Genomic DNA, 17,827 nt, shown 5'->3' with positions numbered 1-17,827 from the left:
ATCCACTTCGAGGCTGCCAGAGCATGATGATAGTACAGAGTCCTCAATCCAGAGGCAGCACTATGAGGAAATCGCGGGCGGACCACTTTCATGGATTGCGATCGGCGTGTCGTGCTGAAATGGCCAGCATAGCCGATACATGGTGCAACTGCTGTCATCGAAGCAGCACGTCAATTCAACGTGTCGATCCTCGAGCTGAGGCACGGGAAGCTTGGGATATAGTGTAGTGATGAATTATGTATGAATATGGCTGCTATCGTACAATAGTCGTTGCTCTTCTGGTTGCTAAGGCCTTCTACGCCTTGGAGTAATGATGTCGCGGGTACTCCACGGATGGGGTTAGCGGGTCGTCTTGCAGCTCGGCATGGCTGCGACCGAGCTGTTGCCTGCGGCGCAGACAGCAGGCGAAGATGATGATCATGAGCGCGCCGACGCACACGAGCACGCTACCGATGCCCAAATACATCGAGTAGTCCTCCACCAGGTCCAGGAATTCGGCGCGGCACTGCGTATAAGGGGCTGTGCCTACCGTGATGTTTTTCAACGAGCCCGAGACGAGGAACTCGCCGCAGTACCACATCGTCTCGTTCGTGCGGGGACACTGTTCGTTTGCCCAGTCGAATATCTTCGTATAGTTCTCGAACTCGCGCGCCTTGTTGCAACCCTCGCATAGGTTCTCCAGCTCGCTGTAGTCGCTGAGGTAGTCGTCGCACAAGGTGGTCACGCCGCCGGTCATGTTTTCGAACAGGTCTACGATTGCTGTGTCGAGCTCTGGGGCGAACATGGTCAGCGCCTCGGACACCGAGGCCTCGTTGCAGATGTATTCGCCCTGGGCGTAGCAGTAGACCTCGTCGAAGTCACACTTCACGGTCTCCTCCGTACTCTCCGCTGGATACTCTTTGTCGCTCCAGTCGTCCGCCTTGGCCATCAGGATGAAGGCGGCGATGGCCACGATCAGGAACAGGATCAGGAACAGCAGCACCACGATCGCGTACGAGCAGAGGCCGAATCTCCAGCGACAAAGTGCTGCAATGGAGCCCAGTATAGCCAGCCCGATGATCACCCCGCCCACGACAATGAGCGCCGTCACGGCGTCGTCGATGTTGGACCAGTACCCCGAGATGACGTCCACCCAGCCGGCGTGGCGCATGTAGACGCCAACATAAAGCACGAGCGCGCCTCCGAGTGCCAGCACGCAGTTAATCGTGATCAGGATCAGCTGGGCGGCGCACCGCCCCAAGCACGTACAAGCCGCCATGGATATTCACGGTCGTCTGCGAATTGAAGAATGAGCTGCTCGGGTAGCTCAGCATGCATGCATGTCAAGTGCCAAGGGTACATGTCACTACCGCGATATTATTTGTGACAGGTTGGGTTCTTTACATTACGCAAGTTAGTAGCCGTTACTTGGCGCATTCTTTCGGACACAACATGACAGACGGCAGTTTCCCACCTGCAAATTTTCGCCCATCGCCGGATTTTTGGGAACGCTTGATCTGCTCGCGGTTCCCGTCATAATGCCGCCAAAGCCTGTAAACCTGTGGGTCAATAATGGGCAGTGCGTCCACACGGCATAAATTCCCAAGTTATGCATGTTATAGTCCCTGCCATGGCTTTGCTCGGTGTTCGCTGTGCCGGCTGGTATTGCCTCCGCTTCGTAACGGCTTTAGAAACGTCCGTATGCTGCTTGGGCTTGTGGACGCCGATCCCGGTGCCGCAGGATGCAGGCAAAGGTGACCACCATCAATGCTCCGGCGCAAACGATAACGCTGCCGACGCCCAGCCAGAGGGCGTACTTCTCCACGAGATTCAGGAACTCTGTGCGGCATTCGGAGTACGGGGCCTCTCCAGTGCTGTTGGTGTCCCCCGAGGAGAGGAAGGCTCCGCACCAAATCAGCACGTCGGTGGTGGGCTGGCACTGGTTGTTTGTCCAGTCGACCAAAGACGAGAAGTTCTTGAACTGCCGGGCCTGGTCGCAGCCGTCGCATACGCTCGAGAGCGCGTCGAAATCGCTCAGGTAATCATCGCAAAGCGCGTTGACACCACCTGTCATGTTTTCAAAGAGCGACGCAATGGACGAGTCGAGGGTCGGGACGAACATGGTGAGGGCGTCCGAGACCGACGCCTGGTTGCAGATGTACTCGCCCTGCGCGTAGCAGTACACCCTGTCAAAATCTTCCTTCACGGACTCCTCCGAGCTGCTGGCTGGGTAACTCGTGTCCTCCCAGTTTTCAGCCCGATGCCTTAGCATGAAGGCCGCCACCGCGACGATCACGAACAGGATGAAGACGAGCAGCACCACAGTCGCATATACGCAGAGTCCGAAGCGCCAGCGGCAAAATGCAGCGATGGAGCCCAGCACAGCCAGGCCGATGATAACCGCGCCGATGACGATGAGCGCTGTGACGATCCCGTCGATCGGAGACCAGTAGCCTTGGATCACTTCCACCCAGCCCGTATGCCGTAGGTAGATCCCGACGTAGAGCACGAGCGCGCCGCCCAACGCGAGAACACAATTGATCCCGATAAGGATCAGCTCGCTGATGCACTTCGCCACGCATGAACAGAGCCCCATGTCGTCTTCCTTTCCGCCACCTACTTGTCCAGCGCGTGAATAAAGTCGAAGTGCCTTAGTCCCGGGGCGCTGACCATATCCATGGATAAGCGGGTGACCATTGCAATAATCCATCAATCGGCGAGACAAGTCGAGCGACAGCCACCAACGCCACCAGACTTGCGTGCTGAAACGCGCAAGCGGCAAAACCAATATCAGCACCATCGGTCGTGGGCACCACGAATACGGGCGTGCTTCGCTGGCTATCCTTTACTGCTTCTGGCCAGTTGAACACTGAGGTGGTAAATGCGCGGTATCGTTAGTAGACTCTTAGGCATTATATTTTGCACAACAACCACTTTCTATCTTCACCTACTCATGATACGCCTCGTAGACGTCGTACATGTCGTGGCGCCGCAGGTAGCACGACATGATAATCACCGCGACCGAACCGATAACGACGATAACGCTCCCGATCGCCAGGTACAGCGAATAATTGCCAACCAGGTCAAGAAACACGCTGCGGCAGTGCGTGTACGGCGCCGTCCCCGTGGTGATGTTTGCTGCGCTGCCGTCGAGGAAGAACTCTCCGCACCACGACAAGGTGCTGGAGACCCTTGGGCACTCGTTGTTGGACCACTCGAGCACCGACGAGTAATGCTGGAAGTCGCGGGCTTTATCACACCCGTCGCACACGTCCGCCAGCTCTGCGTACTCGCTCAAGTAGTCGTCGCAGAGCGTGTTGACGCCGCCCGTCATGTTCTCAAAGACCGCGGCGACCGAGGAGTTCAGGTCGGGTGCAAACATGCTCAGCGCGTCGGAAACGGAACCTTCGTTGCAGATGTAGACGCCCTGGGCGTAGCAGTAGACCTGGTCGAAGTCGGCCTTGACGTCGCGCTCGCTGCCGCTGGCCGGGTACGTGTCGTCCTCCCAGTCGGAGAACATGTTCCAGAGTAGGAAGGCGCAGACGCCCACGAGGGCGAAGAGCAGCAGCACCAGCAACACGAAGATCGTGTAATAGCAGAGCCCCGCGCGCCAGCGGCACAACGCAGCGACGGTGCCGAGCAGTGCCATACCGATGACCACGCCGGCCACGACGATGAGCGTCGTGGCGAGTCCGTTGATCGGCGACCAGTAAGCCTGCACCACCTCCACCCAGCCCGTGTGGCGCACGAACACGGCCACGTAGAGCACCAGACCGCCGCCCAGCGCCAGGAAGACGTTGATGGAGATGAGCAGCAGCGCGCTCACGCACCGCGCGAACCAGTCCATGCAGCCCATGGCCGACAAGGCAAGGCGAGGCAAGTCCGGCGTTCCGACGGGCTCAACTCGGAGAATTCAGGCGCGTCTACAGTTTCGAGTCAGCGCCGACTACCTGTGGAAGTTGATGGTGGCATCAGGTTTCGAGATGTGCGGGTCAACAAGTATTCTGTCGGACGCTGTCGCGCGCGACTCGTTTGCGTGCACAACAATTTGCCGACTGCGGTGCTGCTGCTGCGGCAAGTATTGCACCAATGCGTTTGTGCGTTGTCCTGCTCACCGCGTTTCGTTGCTGACTCAAATCGCGTGAGGTGAGTTGGGGCGACTGCAATCTATTGCCGCCGAACGCATCTGGCCTGCAGGGATGGTCTGTGCCACAAGATGTTGGAAAAAACGCCGCGAGGGCTGCGGCGCGATCGCATGGACGTCGGCGCAGTGCTGGCTCGCTCGCTCCAGGGCTCTGCCAATTGCTGCTGTCATGGATAGTCATTGCGAGAGAGCGAGAAAACCCTACGCTGCAACAACGCAGTGACAACTGACCGTTGCGATCGATCAACCGAAGACTCTCAGCGCTGAAGCGGCGAGCTGGCGTACATTTACATGGAAATATGGGTGAGCTTGATGCGGCATGCAACATGCCACCGACTCCTGGAGCTCCACCATGAAGTTGTTGACCGACGCGCCTCAAATGTCATCTTTGCCAAGTGTATCAGACGGCCAAGCTTCCCATATGCCTGCAGGACATTGAAGCCCGTTGATTCGCTGAAATAGGGTATCATATCGCCTCTGATTGGCTGGTGCTCGTATTTGTTTTAATTTGTGTTATTTATTTGCTTTTGCTGCCCGCAAGATACAGCTGTGGATACAGCTGGGATCGACCAGGCTGAGCCCTAGCCGACTCTACAGTACATGGCGGTAAATCATTCTCCTTTCCGACAGCTCGCTCCATCGATCGATACATTCCTATTAGCTGGACGACCATGGCTCGCATGACCACCGCCGGCGTGCTCATGGTGCTGGTGAACATCGGCTTCCTGGTGGCCGGCGCCATGCTCATGCGCTTCAGCTCGTCGCTCGAGAGCAGTGGCTGGGCCGACGCGCTCACAGACACGGACTACGAATCCGCTGCCAACACGGCCACCACCATGCTGCGCATGCTGGGCATCGGTGCCATCGCGCTGGCTGTGGTGGGCATCGTGGGCGCCATCGTGCAGAATCGCGTGCTGCTTCTGCTGTACTCGGTCGTCATGATCATCGCCATGTCGGCCTTCGGCGTGCTCGCCGGCACGGCCTTTACGTTCAAGTCAAAGATGAAGGACTGGGAGGCCGCTACCTTCCCCGCCGAAGACCAGGAGACCAAGCTGGCCGAGACATTCAACCAGGTCTACTGCTACGCCGAGGGCTACTACTACTGCAACAATGCCACCGCGAAGGAGGCCTACGAGACCTTCTTCCCCAACGCCTCGACCACGCTGGTGAGCCTGCTGCCCAACACCTCGGGCGTTGTGTCGGTTTGCAACGATCTCCAGAGCTCGGCCATCTCGGTGGACGGACTGTCGACGGTGTGCGACGCCTGTAACATGTCGACCACGTACGCCAAGTACGACAAGATCCTCGACTGGGCCAACGACAAGTGCCCGCGCAACGGCGTGACCGGCACCTGGTGCGCCTCGTTCCTCGCGACGGGCAAGGCGGGCGAAATCTACAACGGCTCGCCGTACGGCCACTGCCGCAACATTTTCCTGGACGTGGCTATCGACTGGAGCGGCACCATCGCGACGGCTGGGCTGCTGGTGGCCATTGCTGCTGCCGCTATCGTTGCGATGGCGTGCTTCGCGCGTCGCTCCAAGACCTATTCAAATGATGAGCGGGAACGTCTGACGAAGGTGTAAGCAGAACTGATTGGGGTAAGCAGAACTCAATTCGTTCGTGTTTTCAACTAATGTACTTAACGCGTTGAGGCGCTTCGTATCAATCTGAAGCTATTATACAGTTTGCAAAATGACTACGTATCTGCAGGGTTATCCATGCATTTGATGGCAACAATACGAATGACGACGTGAGCTATCGTTCCCAACAATATTTCCGTTTCGTCCCAAAAAATGTTGTCCGCCTATCCGAAATATTCTGCCACACCACCGGTACACCAAAAGTAGTCGCGTTGGCTGGCTGGCAAACACCGCTCCGCTCCAGTTGCAGCATTCCGCCGCGCCAAGTAGCTCCAGGCCGCGCCGCGCACAGGTTCCGAGCGTCCAGCGATTGCACCCACCATGGCGACCAGCGGCGAGTTCAAGCGCCTGGTGCTCAAGCAGTTCCCGGCCACGACCGAGGTGGAGACGGCCGAGAACACGTACTGGAAGAAGTTCCACGCGCCGCAGGAGCTGCAGCAGGTCGGACCCGTCACGCACATCGACGTGTCGCCCGTGGCGCCGCACCAGGTGGCCATCACGTCCTCCACGCGCATCCACCTGTACAGCACGACCACCAACGAGATCGTCAAGAGCTTCAGCCGCTTCCGCGACGTCGTGTACTCGGGCACCTTCCGCTCGGACGGCAAGCTGCTGGTGGCCGGCGGAGAGGCGCCCTACGTGCAGGTGCTGGACATTAACACGCGTGCAATTCTGCGGTCCTTCAAAGGCCACGCGGGCGCCATCCGCAGCACCCGCTTCTCGGCCGACAATGTGCACGTGCTCTCGTGCTCCGATGACAAGACGTCCCGCTACTGGGACCTGCCCACGGGCAAGCCGCTTGCGCTGCTGGGCGAGCACAGCGACTACGTGCGTTCATCGGCCGCCAACCCATCGTCGCACAACGTGTGGGCTACTGGCTCGTACGACCACACCGTCAAGCTCTGGGACCTGCGCGCGTCCGACCAGACTGTGTCCAAGAGTACCATGAGCCTGGACCACGGCGCCCCCGTGGAGACGTGTATGATCATGCCTGGAGGCAGTCTGCTGCTCTCGGCCGGTGGTAACTCGATCAAGGTGTGGGACATTCTCAGCGGCGGACGTCTGCTGCACTCGTTCTCGAGCCACCAGAAGACGATCACGAGCCTGGGCCTCGATGGCAGTGGCACGCGTCTCATGTCGGGATCGCTGGATGGACACCTTAAGATTTACGACCTGAAGACGTACGAGCTGGCGCACGGATTCAAGTACAAGAGCGGTGTGCTGGCCTTCGGCATGTCCCCGTCCAACTCGCACCTTTTCGCAGGAACGGTGGACGGCACCCTTGCTGTTCGTCGACGTACTGTGAAGAGAGCAGAGCAGAACGACGCCAAGAACCGCCAGGCGATCATTCGTGGCGGCAGCTACAAGTACTTCCTGCGTGGCAAGAATGCGCAGCCTGCGCCCGCCGATTACACCGTGGCTACTACACGTCACAAGCGTATTCAGCCGTACGATCGCGCTCTGCGGAAGTTCGACTACAAGAAAGCGTTGAACGAGGCTTTGGACACGCGGTCGCCGGTCGTTGTAGCTAGTATGCTTGAGGAGCTGCGTCTTCGTGTCGGACTCAAGCGTGCCCTTGGAGGACGCGACGAGGAAACACTTGAGCCGCTCCTGGCTTTCCTCATCAAATACGTGACGGACCCCAAGTACGCTTCGCTTCTCATCCACGTGTGCACCATTGTGTGTGACCTGTACGCGCCGAAGCTGAGCCAGTCCATGCTTATCGACAGTTTGTTCGTGAAGTTGCGTGAGAAGCTGAACGAGGAGCTCCGTGTGCAGAAGCAGGTGCTGGGCGTGGTGGGCATGATGGACTCGGTCATGGCTGCTCAGTCCAACGGCACCGTTGGAGTGGATGCCAGCAGTTAGATTAGAAGACAAATACGATGCTAACGGCTCCATTTTATAGATTCCCTTTTGTGTGCTCAACGATGGTTGACGAAGTTGCTCACTCTGTGTTTCACGCAAATGTATTTTTCCCGTGGAGGGCACAATGAAACACTGAAGAAGAATGTGCAAAAGGGCTGCACGCCCGTCCATTCACCTGCAGTGCAACGCACGGTGCGCGTCAACTCGACTCGATTCCTTCCTCCATGGTCCTTCGCTATTTGCTAGTTCCGCTCCTCCGGTTGCCAACCTCCACCTCCTTTAACAACAAATCTATCTAGAAAGGGTGTGGATGACCTTGAGCACGTCCTCGAACTCGATGTTCTCCTGGACCTTCTTGGCCTGCATCTGGTTGTCCTCGTTGGGGTTGATGTGGATCAGGTCAGCCGCAACAGTCCACTTCTCGGCTGTAGCAAAGGGATAAAAAATCAAAGCGACACCGAAATGAGTTAGATACAGCTTCAGCTTCAACATCCCGGGATCACACACTGCCACGTACCAGCGACGATGTCGGCCACCTCCTTGTCAGACACGTTGAGCTTGGTCTTCAGGACGCCCGTGGAGATGGCGCTGTGGCTGCGGCTGATGGCCATCAGGATGTACGCACGCACCGACTCCAGGTAACCAGGCACCTTCTCGGCGAAGGCCACGTTCTCCTTCCAGAAGTCCTCGAACAGGCACGACTGCAGCAGGAAGCCGGCGTGCAGCACCGCCGTCACGTTGGCATCCTGTAAATCAGAACAATAAACATGCACACAAAGTTCTGTTAGAAAAACAAATAAAAATAAAAAAATCAACGTCAATCGAGTCTGTGGCTGGGAACGTGTCGCACCTCGCGGACGCTCTCAGGGACCATGGTGGACGCGCCAGTGAAGAAGGTGGAGGGCAGCGCCATGACGCCCTTGACGAGCACCGTGGCCACGTTCTCAGCGTTGGCCGTGGCCGGATACACCTGGTACAGCTTGAGCAGCGCCAGGTTGGCGTCGATGTCCACGGTCGAGTTCTTGACCTGCTCGGCCAGGTACGTCTCCAGGACCTGCACGCTGGCCTGCTCGCAGAAGCCGCGGCCGTTGTGCACGGCCTGCAGCTGCTGCTGCGTGGCTGAGGCGCCCTGCGCCGTCACGAAGTCCACGATCGTCTGCTGCTGGAAGGCCGGCATGATTCGCTCCACAGCGCTGCTGTACGGTAATGCGCTCTCCCTTCCGCTCGATTGGTTGGGAGGCGTCGATTATGTGATTTCAAAGGTTCGAAATCGGCATACGCGGGGGATTTGATGTGGCAGAACGGCAACCCTAGCCCAGTCTGCATACTGGGATTACAACCAATCACAGACCGTTAAAGGCCTTAAATAGAGCCATCACATGGCTACACACGTTACAGGTTCAACCGTTGCTGTCTGGCTGTTGTCGCGCTACGATCTCGGAGCTGTTCGCGAGCGTCCGGTCGATGGATTGCGGCGATCGATCGGCGCTGCTTTGTCGTGCGCCGGGCGCGTCCATGGGCAAGACCAAGCGGTCGAAGCTGCGCTCGCCCGCGGTCTGCGTCCCGGAGCGCCTGCGATCCAACCAGGATGACGACGGCGACGGCGACAGCGGCGATCGCTGCTTGGTCGGCAGCTGCAGCACCACCAAGAGAAAGACGAAGCAGCATTCAGCTTTGTCCCACGACCGGCGCCACGAAGCAGCCCTGGCGACGTCACCGGCCAAACTTGCCCACTCCAAATCCGCCGTCGTGGTGCTTCGACGCTGCGATGACTTGAACGTGCGCACAGGCGGCTTCCAGAAGATCGAGGAGGCCGCGCATCGGCTGGATATTCGCCGCCAGCGACAACACCAGCAATCCGCAGCAGCAGCAGCTCTGACCCCAACACCGTCGAGACCAGCAACGAGCTCAGCTGCCGAAAGGAGGCCGGTCTCAGGAAAATAAGAACTAATTGCACTGGATTTCACTATGCACACCAGCGTCACATAATTTTTCCACGCTTTTCACCGTCGCCACATTCACCACTTCGTGTATCGGCGGTACATTCCCACGACGATGGCGAGCAAGAGCGGGGACGTGACGGACGAGGACGACCTGGACGTGGATGTGGAGCGCCTGCAGGCCGTGACGCTGGGCATGAAGCGCCAGGCGGACGAGCTGCTGCTCGCCAACCAGCTCGACAAGGCGCTGACGCTGTACCGGGAGCTGCTCATGCACCTCACGCGCTCGCAGGTGGCGCTGCTGCGGCAGAAGGAGCTGGTCGTCTCCTGCCACATGAACGCGCTGGCGGCGCTCAGCAAGGCCAAGCGCTGGGGCGGCGTCGTGTCCGAGGCGGCCGAGACCTTCGCCGTGCTGGCGGAGCTCAAGGAGGCCGAAGGCGCGGCGCAACCGCGGCGCGACGAGCAGCAGCGCCAGGACCAGGTGCTCGCGCGCGCGTTCTACTTCCGGGGCTTCGCCTACATGAAGCTGGGCACTTTCCTGCCGGCCCAGCAGGACTTCCGACGGGCCATGGAGCTCAACCCGGAGGACGAAGCCATTCAAAGCGACTACAAGGAGCTGCAGGCGGCGCTGCTGGCCGAGCAGAAGGTCAAGCAGTGCCTCGCCACGTCCATGAAGTTCTTCCAGGCGGGCAACTACAAGTCCGCGGTGGAAGCGTGCGTGAGCGCGCTGAGGGAGAGCCAACTGCTGCAGAAGACGGAGCTCACGGGGCTGATCCATGGAAACCTCGCGGCGATCTACGTCAAGATGAAGGACGATGCCAAGGCCATTGAACACTACAAGCGCACCATGCTGCTGACTCGCTGTGGTGGTAAACCCACTGCGGCGCAAAACGAGAGGATGTTCGATATCCTGGACAGTCTTGCTGGATGCTATTCGCGCAAACGGGACTACAGCTCCGCGTTGTCGGTGATTGAAGACCAAGTGAAGTTGTTCCCGCTGTGCCCGGAGCGGAAAGATCGTGAGGCTATGATGTTTCTGAATGCTGGGCGCATTTGTTACACTATGGGGAGATGCCCTCAGGCTGAGGAGCACCTGGAGAAGGGATACAATGCGGCGCGAAAGGAACCAAACCAATTGGACGTCGCGTTAAATTGTGCATTCTGGCTAAGCAAGGCCTACCTGAAAAACAGCAAAGCTGAAAAGGCGATGGAGATACTGGATGCTACTATTCCGTTGGCTGAGGAGGACACCGACACTACCCCTTCGGAGGAGCTACTCGAGAAGCTGATGCTGGCAAGACTGGACCTTCTTGACCCAGAATTGAACAATTCGGCAGCCGAAAGTTCTACCTTCAAGGGGTCACTCCGAGAAGCACAACTTTGGCAGACTCTCGAATTATTTGAGAGCAAACGCCTGATTTGTGGTCACGTACGAGCAGCAGAAGTCCTCGTTTGTTTCTTGAAAGCTAAGGGAGACACCGAAAGTGAAGAAGGTTGCTCTGCGCTTATGCGCGCATTGGCACTGGTTGATTGCGTAAGTGTTGGGAAACTCTCAACGTCGGAAGCTACGAGCTTTACAAAGCTCGCTCTGTTCAAGGTGGATTTACTGGTGAGCCTTAGCTCTACCAGGCAACAAGAAGCGAGGGCTTTGCTTGTAAAGCTCTTACGGGATTTAGAGCTTCCTGGTGGTGCTGATCCATGTTGCAGGCAGCAACTACGCGCAAAGGTATTGTGCAGACTGGTGGATATTTTTGAGGGCGGAAACGAACTAGAGTTTGGCGACGATGATCGCAAGCTCCTTGAGAATACGGCTGACGTACTACGTGACAGCAAGGTCACGAACGAACCAGCTTCGACCGCTAAACTAGCGCTGTTGCTGCCAGTGTTCGGTCGATGGAAAGCTGCGCGAGGGGATATTGCGGGGGCTAAAGTAATTCTGGAGGAGAGTGTGGAGCTGCTGCGCCGTGCTGAAGACTCGAACAGTGATCGTTTGTGCGAAGCGCTGGTTGGACTTTGCGTGGTACAGATCAGGCTGGGAATGGTTGAGGAGGCCTCAAAGGTCGTGGAAGAGATCGAATCGTTCCCCACGGCACAGAACTCAAACGAGTTGACGGTCATTAAAGACCGACTAGCTGCTGCTGCCGCCGCAGATGCTCGCAACAAGAAGCAGAAAAAGATCGATCGCGCGGATAGGTCGTCGTTGTTTGAGAAGCAACACTGCTCCGATGGCGAAAGCAGTTTCCTCTGCGGGATTGGCCGAGTATGGTGGGGGCGATGGTGTGGCCCGCTAATTGCCTGCGTGACGGCAGTCGCAATGGTTTTGATGTTTGCATAAGCAGACCTCCTTTCGTGCTCGGAGGCAATGCGAGAAATATGAACTGAACTGTAGGATAGGATAGTAGGAGCCATGTCCGGTCGTCAAGGCGGTAGCGTAGTGTGCACACTCTTTTTGCTGCTTACTGCATTAATCTCCATCGTTGTTCTTCGCGTCAGAGTCGTGCTCTTTGACTTCGTTGCTGTCGGGTTGCTCCTCGTCTTCTTCATCTTCTGAGCTATCCTCGTCGTCTTCATCTTCATCATCTTCGTCTCCCTCGTCGTCGTCCTCCTCTTCACCGGAACTTCCCTCCTCCGCCTCAGCAGCAGCTTCTGCATGAATGCAACAAACCAGAACGTCAGCCTTCGAGACCAACTGCTGTTCATGTTAAACTTGTGCCACGACCAACCCATTGCGTCGTGCTGCTTCATGGCGTCCAGCAGATCCTGCACGAGGCGGTTGTTGGGCTCCACCTCCAGAACTGCATGACGAAGATAGTTAGCCAACTTCACTCTTCTTCTACCCAGTTTAGTGCCAGCTACAGCACATTGCTCTCTTACTTTCACGGGCAGCCCTCTCCGCCTCGACACTGTCCCTCTCCTGGACGCACTTGAGCAGCGTCATGAGCAGACTCACGGGCGCCTTGCCCGGAGCCCACGCGCCGTCCACCTGCTCATCCCACACTTTGTCTACGCGCTCGGGTCCTCTCGTGGCCTCGACGCCTCCGTCCTTGGCTTCAAGCGCCGGCGGCATCTTCAACAACTGCAACTAGTACCTGCTCGCGTCGTTTCGCGATCCCCGCCCTCTAATAAGAGGGGGTCATCTCACTTGCTTTTTGTATGGTGCTTCACCCCACCTCCACCCGCCCGAATACTGCGCCGTGTCGAATTTGCTCCAATCCACACTTGCCATGGCGGCGAACGGCGTGAAGCGCGAGGACGCGGCGAGCGTCAAGGCGGAGGAGGCCGCGGACGAGATGCAAGTGAAGCTGGAGGCGGACGAGAACAAGGACGGCGTGAAGGCGGAGGCGGATGGCGCGTCCCGCGTGAAGACGGAGGCGCAGGAGACCCAAAACGTCAAGCAGGAGAACGGCCGCGTCAAGGCGGAGGAGACGGCGCCCAACGGCGTCAAGACGGAGGAGAAAGCCAAGAAGCAGGAGCTGGAGCAGGTCGAGGCGGCGCCTGCGCCCTCTGGGGACGTGAAGCAGGTGAAGAGGGACGCCAAGAAGGACGAGCAGCAGCAGCAGGAGCAGGAGGACCGCTCCCACATCCGCCGCAAGGGCGTGCAGTGCGACGCTGCGCTGTGGGACTCCATCGACTGGGTGGTGGCTGCTGGGGCCGAGGTGGACGCCGGCCAGAGGCTCGGCACTGCCGGGAGGCTGGAGCTGGGCAACCAGAGACCCATGCAGGCGCCGTGCAAGGGGCGGCTGTACATTTTGACCAAGGAGCAGTCGGACGAGCTGATGGGAGATGATAAGGACGCTGCCGTGAGGACGGTGGCCTTCGTGGAGTACTGCATCCACCCGGTGCGCAACGGACGCACGTGCTTGATGTGCCTGGCGGTGGTGGAGGACGACGAGGAGAACGAAGACATGGAGAGTGTCAACGTCGTCTCCCATGGACAGGTGATCCGGTTGAATGTCGAGGAAGCGAGTACGTTGAGGTGGTGGTGAGTGATGCGGGAGTTTGGTGGGCTGACTTTTTGCATTGTTCGTGGTACTAGAAAAGTTCGACTCGGATAACATCCGCCGACAGCTTGGTGCGAAGAAGCTGTCGCTGGTGCTAGATTTGGACCACACGCTGCTGCATGCAGTGCGTGTTGACGATGTTGTAGGAGAGATCACGAAGTCAGGTAGGGCGCTGTGCAACGAACATTGCGGATGCCATCGTGTGAGACGGGCTAACGATGTTAATCTCGGTGCGTGTAGACGATATTTACTTTTTCTTTATTCCGGGACTCGCGCAACAACACGTGGTGAAACTTCGACCAGGGCTTACCGAGTTCCTAACCGAACTGTCGGCTTTGTACGACCTTTTCATCTATACGCACGGTACACGGCTGTACGCAGAGCAGATTGTCAAGATCATCGATCCCGATGAGTCATACTTCAAAAACCGAATTGTGGCGCGCACAGACACACCAGACATGCTTCACAAGTCGCTGAAGCTCCTTTTCCCGTCGTGTGATGACTCGATGATCCTTGTTCTTGACGACCGGATCGACGTATGGAAGGAAAACGAAGGGAACGTTTTCCTAATCGAGCCGTATCACTACTTCAAGTGCACATCCGAGATCAACAATGCATCAGGTCGTGGTGTGGCAGGTCTGGATGACTCAGACTCCGAAGCCGGTGAAGACAGACATCTTGCACACTCTACAACAGTTCTGAAGGTACGCATTCAATACTTTCGTGAATGCGTTGGATTCTGGCAAGTCTTCCTAACGTTTCTATTATTTAGCATGTCCATGAAGCTTTTTACGCGGGTCACGAAACTGGTATGAGAGGTACAACTGCCGAGGAGCAGATGGCTGGCAACGGCCGCGACGTGAAGGCAATTTTGAGCGAGGTAAGTTGTTCAACGAGCTGACGCATGGGGTGCTACTTATCACGTAGCTAACATTGTGGTGTCGTACAGCAAAAACGATCGATCTTGCAGGGTTGCAGTATTGTTTTCAGCGGCGTATTCCCCATCGTTGGCCCCCAGAGCCACGAGTCTCACTACCTGTGGCGTCTGGCGGTAGATTTGGGGGCAACTCCGAGCATGACGCTTAACAACTTTCCACTCACACACCTTGTGATCCACCCGGAGCGGTTAGGAACTCAAAAACACGTTCAGGTAAGTTGGTTGCTGCGCTCTAAGCTTCGTAACGTGTTGGTGTAGTTGCTGATCTAAATGCACTGTCGTGGATGCAGGCGAAGAAGATACCTGGTGTGCTAATCGTGACTCCTGACTGGATCCTTAAGTGCGCTCGCTCTTGGTCTCGAGTTCCCGAGCAAGATTTCCTCGCGGATCAGTGGAAAGCTAAACACAAAAAACCAGAACCTGAAAAGCAACCAGAAGGTGCTACCCCGTCATCCCAAACGGATGAACCCTCTGAATCAAACGCCCCGTCAGCCGATGACAAAGTTAACGCCGATGTCGCCCAACCACCTCAAGCTCCTGTCGCCGCTTCTGAAGGAAAGGCGGTTGCCAGCATCCTAGTCAAGAGAGGACCCGGAGACGCAAAACCGGGTAAGCAAGTCACGTTTGCAACGGTTATTGACGACTCCGGTAACCCTCCTAGTGAAGACGGTACAGTGCAGAAGCCGAAAATGGTGAGGCGATCGCGAGTAGTTCGCAGGCCCTCTAGCGGTAGTCGTCCTCGTACTATTGCTACCGGAGCTGTTGCAACTGGTGTAGTGGCAACTGGGGGAACATTTGATTTCCTGTCGAAGATCAAAGCAACGAAGCGTGACCCACCTCGTGCCAGTGTCAAGGCGAAAAAACTCGAAGAGGCAAAGAAAACGCCGCAACGTTCAGCTTCTCCACCCAAGGTAGCATATTGTCTTAATTACTGTCTACGACAATCGGTTTGGCTAACGTTTTGTTTTTACCATGTGATCGCTAGGATGTGGACGATGCCTTCTTGCGACTCATTGAAGCGGAGGAACGCGAAAGCAAGGAGGAGGAGAAGAGGAAGCAATCTTCAACAGACGTTAAGGACCAACTTTTCTCCCGTCGAACCAAGAGTGACAGTACCAAACGGGCTCACGAGTCGGCTGGCGAGACAGCAGAGTCGGGAGAAAAGCGAATGCGGGTAACTCCGTCAGAGCAGCAAAATGGCGAGACCGAAAACGCAGAGGAGGAGGAGGAGGAAGAGGTGGGCTTGTGATGACGTGCATATCTTCAGCTCTATATGTCGACGATGCTTACTCTTTCATTGTTTAAGCAGCTGGACGACCTCGAAGCCGATATCCTCGGGGATCTATGAAGACATGACGGAATTCGATCCGAAATGTTGCGGCATGTTGCTGGGGACGAGAAGAAAATAAGCCACCCCGAGAACAGGCCAACTGAATCTCAGCTGTACGGCGCCGCTAACGTGTTGACCTCGAGAACACGATACCATAGTGCACTACGCGCCGCAACGGGGTGCGCTCTTCATCACCACTCCACGGTAAATCCTCCGCCACCGTTCCAACCCAAAAGTGAACGAACGAACGAGCGCTTGCTTGATTACTAGAACCCCCCCTTGACGACTTGAACGACCAATAAGTACGTACTGCAGGCAGCCCCGCCCCGAGCTGAGAGCGTCTACCCCTCCTCGGCCAGCTGCCGGACGTTTTGCAGCAGCGTGTCGTAGGGTGCGTTGGCCTACTCCAGCTGCACGTCTTTGCTGGCGATGATGGCGCTGAGCTCACTGATGCATTGCTGCAGCGCCTCCACCTGCTTCTGCAGCTTGTCCTGCTCGGCGAGCCGCTCTTCCTTCTCGGTGTCGAGCCCTGTGATCTGCTGCTGCAGCGTGCGGATCTGCCTGGCACCCTCGGCGATGCGCTCGTCCTTGTGGGCCGCCAGCGCCTCCAGCTCCAGCACGCCGTCCCGTGGCCTCGTCAGTAGTAATACATGTACTTAGAACATTACGCCGGCAATTTTTTTCCTTACCGTAATTTACCACCGAGAACATTCCTGAAACCTTCTTTCGGGACAGCAGCGATTTCAACGACGCAAGAGAGCCACGACTTTTCGATATTAGGATAGTTTTAGAACCGCTGGGCTGTTGGAATACAAAGCAAGATTTTTAATATAGAAGGTCAAATGATCCTGATACAAGAATCTTAATTATATAAAGCCTATATCATATCCGATCCAAACAATGACCATAACCATGTGCAATTACATTATGAAAAATGGAAGACAATGTCCGAAGTCCAAAACTTTAGATCGATGCTACGTTCATCCTATCTCTAAATATCCAGAACCAGAAATGAATGTTGATACAGCAGAGGAAATGATCATGACTATATTCGACAGCGACAATCATGAAGAGATTTTGTGTCCTTGTGGAAACGCTACTAAGCGTTGGAATTATGCTCATCACTGTTCATTCCCTAAGCATAAAACATGGGTAAAGATGATGCCTGAACCATAGACAATTAGATCGTGGATTGCTACTGGTAAAGGGCTTGGTGGTTTTAACTAATTCTAACTTTCACTGGATTTCTCATGATTTCCGAATTAATTTATTTTTTCTCAAAAAATTAAGTAGGCTATGTATATAGATACCCCAACTGATAACATGTCGTTCGAACTTACTTTTGGAAAATACAAGAACAAGCCTATTGAGGAAGGATATTCTTCCGATCCCGGCTATTGTCGATGGATGCATAATCAACCCAATCTTAACATTAGTGAGGACATCAAGATATTCCTTCACTCCAAGTTTCTTAATAATGATAACTCGTATGTGATGCCATGGGGTAAATACAAGGGTAAGACTCTCAAGCAGATCAGTCGAATGGATCCAAATTACATCGACTGGCTGCGCAAAAGTGAATTCGTAATTGAGAAATGTCCTAAGCTGCTCAAGGAACTTAACTAAGAGACAAAAAAGAAGATTTTTTTGTCTCTTAAAATGTTATCGACAACCTACGCGGTTGAGAATTCGATCACTTCACACGTTAGTCTATCGAACATTAGCTCTTGCTCACTGATCACAATAACCAATAGATTTACACCTTGACAGCCAGTGTTGGTACCCTGAATCTGAATCGACTGAGGTACATCGCACTCTGTCAGGCGACTGACATCAGCTATAAGCATGCGGTTAGATAGCGACCAAGTCTGGTAGTCAACTAGTCCATTAACAAGCTCAGGAGTCAGATCACCATTAATGGCTCCAATCTTAGCAACCTCATTAGTGAAATGGTGGAAATCATAGTCATGACTGATATCGAATACCTGCG

At 55.9% G+C, this 17,827-nt stretch overlaps 11 protein-coding genes across 12 annotated transcripts; 5 read left to right on the top strand and 6 right to left on the bottom strand.

Annotated features, from left to right (window-relative positions):
• Window positions 1-295: 295 nt before the first annotated feature.
• Window positions 296-1,258, bottom strand: IUM83_01572 (Non-canonical poly(A) RNA polymerase; the record flags this gene model as incomplete). Its single annotated transcript, XM_067925438.1, has 1 exon — window positions 296-1,258. The coding sequence occupies one exon, from the start codon at window positions 1,256-1,258 to the stop codon at window positions 296-298; it is 963 nt and encodes a 320-aa protein (XP_067797428.1).
• Window positions 1,259-1,666: 408 nt separating this feature from the next.
• On the bottom strand, window positions 1,667-2,575 carry IUM83_01571 (uncharacterized protein; the record flags this gene model as incomplete). The annotated part of the gene is made up of 1 exon (XM_067925437.1): window positions 1,667-2,575. The coding sequence occupies one exon, from the start codon at window positions 2,573-2,575 to the stop codon at window positions 1,667-1,669; it is 909 nt and encodes a 302-aa protein (XP_067797128.1).
• Window positions 2,576-2,817: 242 nt separating this feature from the next.
• IUM83_01570 (DNA repair helicase UVH6) lies at window positions 2,818-3,835 on the bottom strand (the record flags this gene model as incomplete). Its single annotated transcript, XM_067925436.1, has 2 exons — window positions 2,818-2,848; window positions 2,931-3,835. The coding sequence occupies 2 exons, from the start codon at window positions 3,833-3,835 to the stop codon at window positions 2,818-2,820; spliced, it is 936 nt and encodes a 311-aa protein (XP_067797253.1).
• Window positions 3,836-4,794: 959 nt separating this feature from the next.
• Window positions 4,795-5,706, top strand: IUM83_01569 (Coiled-coil domain-containing protein 37; the record flags this gene model as incomplete). Its single annotated transcript, XM_067925435.1, has 1 exon — window positions 4,795-5,706. One exon carries the CDS (start codon window positions 4,795-4,797, stop codon window positions 5,704-5,706), a length of 912 nt encoding a protein of 303 aa, XP_067797092.1.
• A 378-nt stretch (window positions 5,707-6,084) lies between these two features.
• On the top strand, window positions 6,085-7,629 carry IUM83_01568 (U3 small nucleolar RNA-associated protein; the record flags this gene model as incomplete). Its single annotated transcript, XM_067925434.1, has 1 exon — window positions 6,085-7,629. One exon carries the CDS (start codon window positions 6,085-6,087, stop codon window positions 7,627-7,629), a length of 1,545 nt encoding a protein of 514 aa, XP_067797091.1.
• A 291-nt stretch (window positions 7,630-7,920) lies between these two features.
• On the bottom strand, window positions 7,921-8,806 carry IUM83_01567 (Eukaryotic translation initiation factor 3 subunit K; the record flags this gene model as incomplete). Its single annotated transcript, XM_067925433.1, has 3 exons — window positions 7,921-8,054; window positions 8,147-8,375; window positions 8,480-8,806. 3 exons carry the CDS (start codon window positions 8,804-8,806, stop codon window positions 7,921-7,923), a joined length of 690 nt encoding a protein of 229 aa, XP_067797094.1.
• Window positions 8,807-9,144: 338 nt separating this feature from the next.
• On the top strand, window positions 9,145-9,573 carry IUM83_01566 (uncharacterized protein; the record flags this gene model as incomplete). The annotated part of the gene is made up of 1 exon (XM_067925432.1): window positions 9,145-9,573. The coding sequence occupies one exon, from the start codon at window positions 9,145-9,147 to the stop codon at window positions 9,571-9,573; it is 429 nt and encodes a 142-aa protein (XP_067797093.1).
• Window positions 9,574-9,684: 111 nt separating this feature from the next.
• Window positions 9,685-11,904, top strand: IUM83_01565 (Histidine kinase; the record flags this gene model as incomplete). 2 transcript variants are annotated; one of them, XM_067925431.1, is made up of 2 exons in its annotated part: window positions 9,685-10,998; window positions 11,596-11,904. In XM_067925431.1, 2 exons carry the CDS (start codon window positions 9,685-9,687, stop codon window positions 11,902-11,904), a joined length of 1,623 nt encoding a protein of 540 aa, XP_067797097.1. The 2 variants fall into 2 exon arrangements, with proteins under 2 accessions (XP_067797097.1, XP_067797096.1); XM_067925430.1 differs by having other exon boundaries at window positions 9,685-11,904.
• Window positions 11,905-12,033: 129 nt separating this feature from the next.
• IUM83_01564 (uncharacterized protein) lies at window positions 12,034-12,636 on the bottom strand (the record flags this gene model as incomplete). The annotated part of the gene is made up of 3 exons (XM_067925429.1): window positions 12,034-12,215; window positions 12,293-12,364; window positions 12,444-12,636. The coding sequence occupies 3 exons, from the start codon at window positions 12,634-12,636 to the stop codon at window positions 12,034-12,036; spliced, it is 447 nt and encodes a 148-aa protein (XP_067797095.1).
• Window positions 12,637-12,793: 157 nt separating this feature from the next.
• IUM83_01563 (TFIIF-interacting CTD phosphatase) lies at window positions 12,794-15,855 on the top strand (the record flags this gene model as incomplete). The annotated part of the gene is made up of 10 exons (XM_067925428.1): window positions 12,794-13,535; window positions 13,606-13,734; window positions 13,811-14,274; window positions 14,343-14,450; window positions 14,520-14,720; window positions 14,798-15,116; window positions 15,174-15,199; window positions 15,320-15,418; window positions 15,493-15,744; window positions 15,817-15,855. 10 exons carry the CDS (start codon window positions 12,794-12,796, stop codon window positions 15,853-15,855), a joined length of 2,379 nt encoding a protein of 792 aa, XP_067797567.1.
• Window positions 15,856-16,238: 383 nt separating this feature from the next.
• IUM83_01562 (uncharacterized protein) lies at window positions 16,239-16,454 on the bottom strand (the record flags this gene model as incomplete). Its single annotated transcript, XM_067925427.1, has 1 exon — window positions 16,239-16,454. One exon carries the CDS (start codon window positions 16,452-16,454, stop codon window positions 16,239-16,241), a length of 216 nt encoding a protein of 71 aa, XP_067797098.1.
• Window positions 16,455-17,827: the final 1,373 nt, after the last annotated feature.

The sequence above is a fragment of the Phytophthora cinnamomi genome (assembly GCF_018691715.1).
Source record: "Phytophthora cinnamomi strain GKB4 chromosome Unknown Contig14, whole genome shotgun sequence".
NCBI classification, from domain to species: Eukaryota; Oomycota; class Peronosporomycetes; order Peronosporales; family Peronosporaceae; genus Phytophthora; species Phytophthora cinnamomi.
The sequence above is the reverse complement of the archived record's forward strand: the minus strand, read 5'-3'. Positions and strand labels throughout refer to the sequence as shown.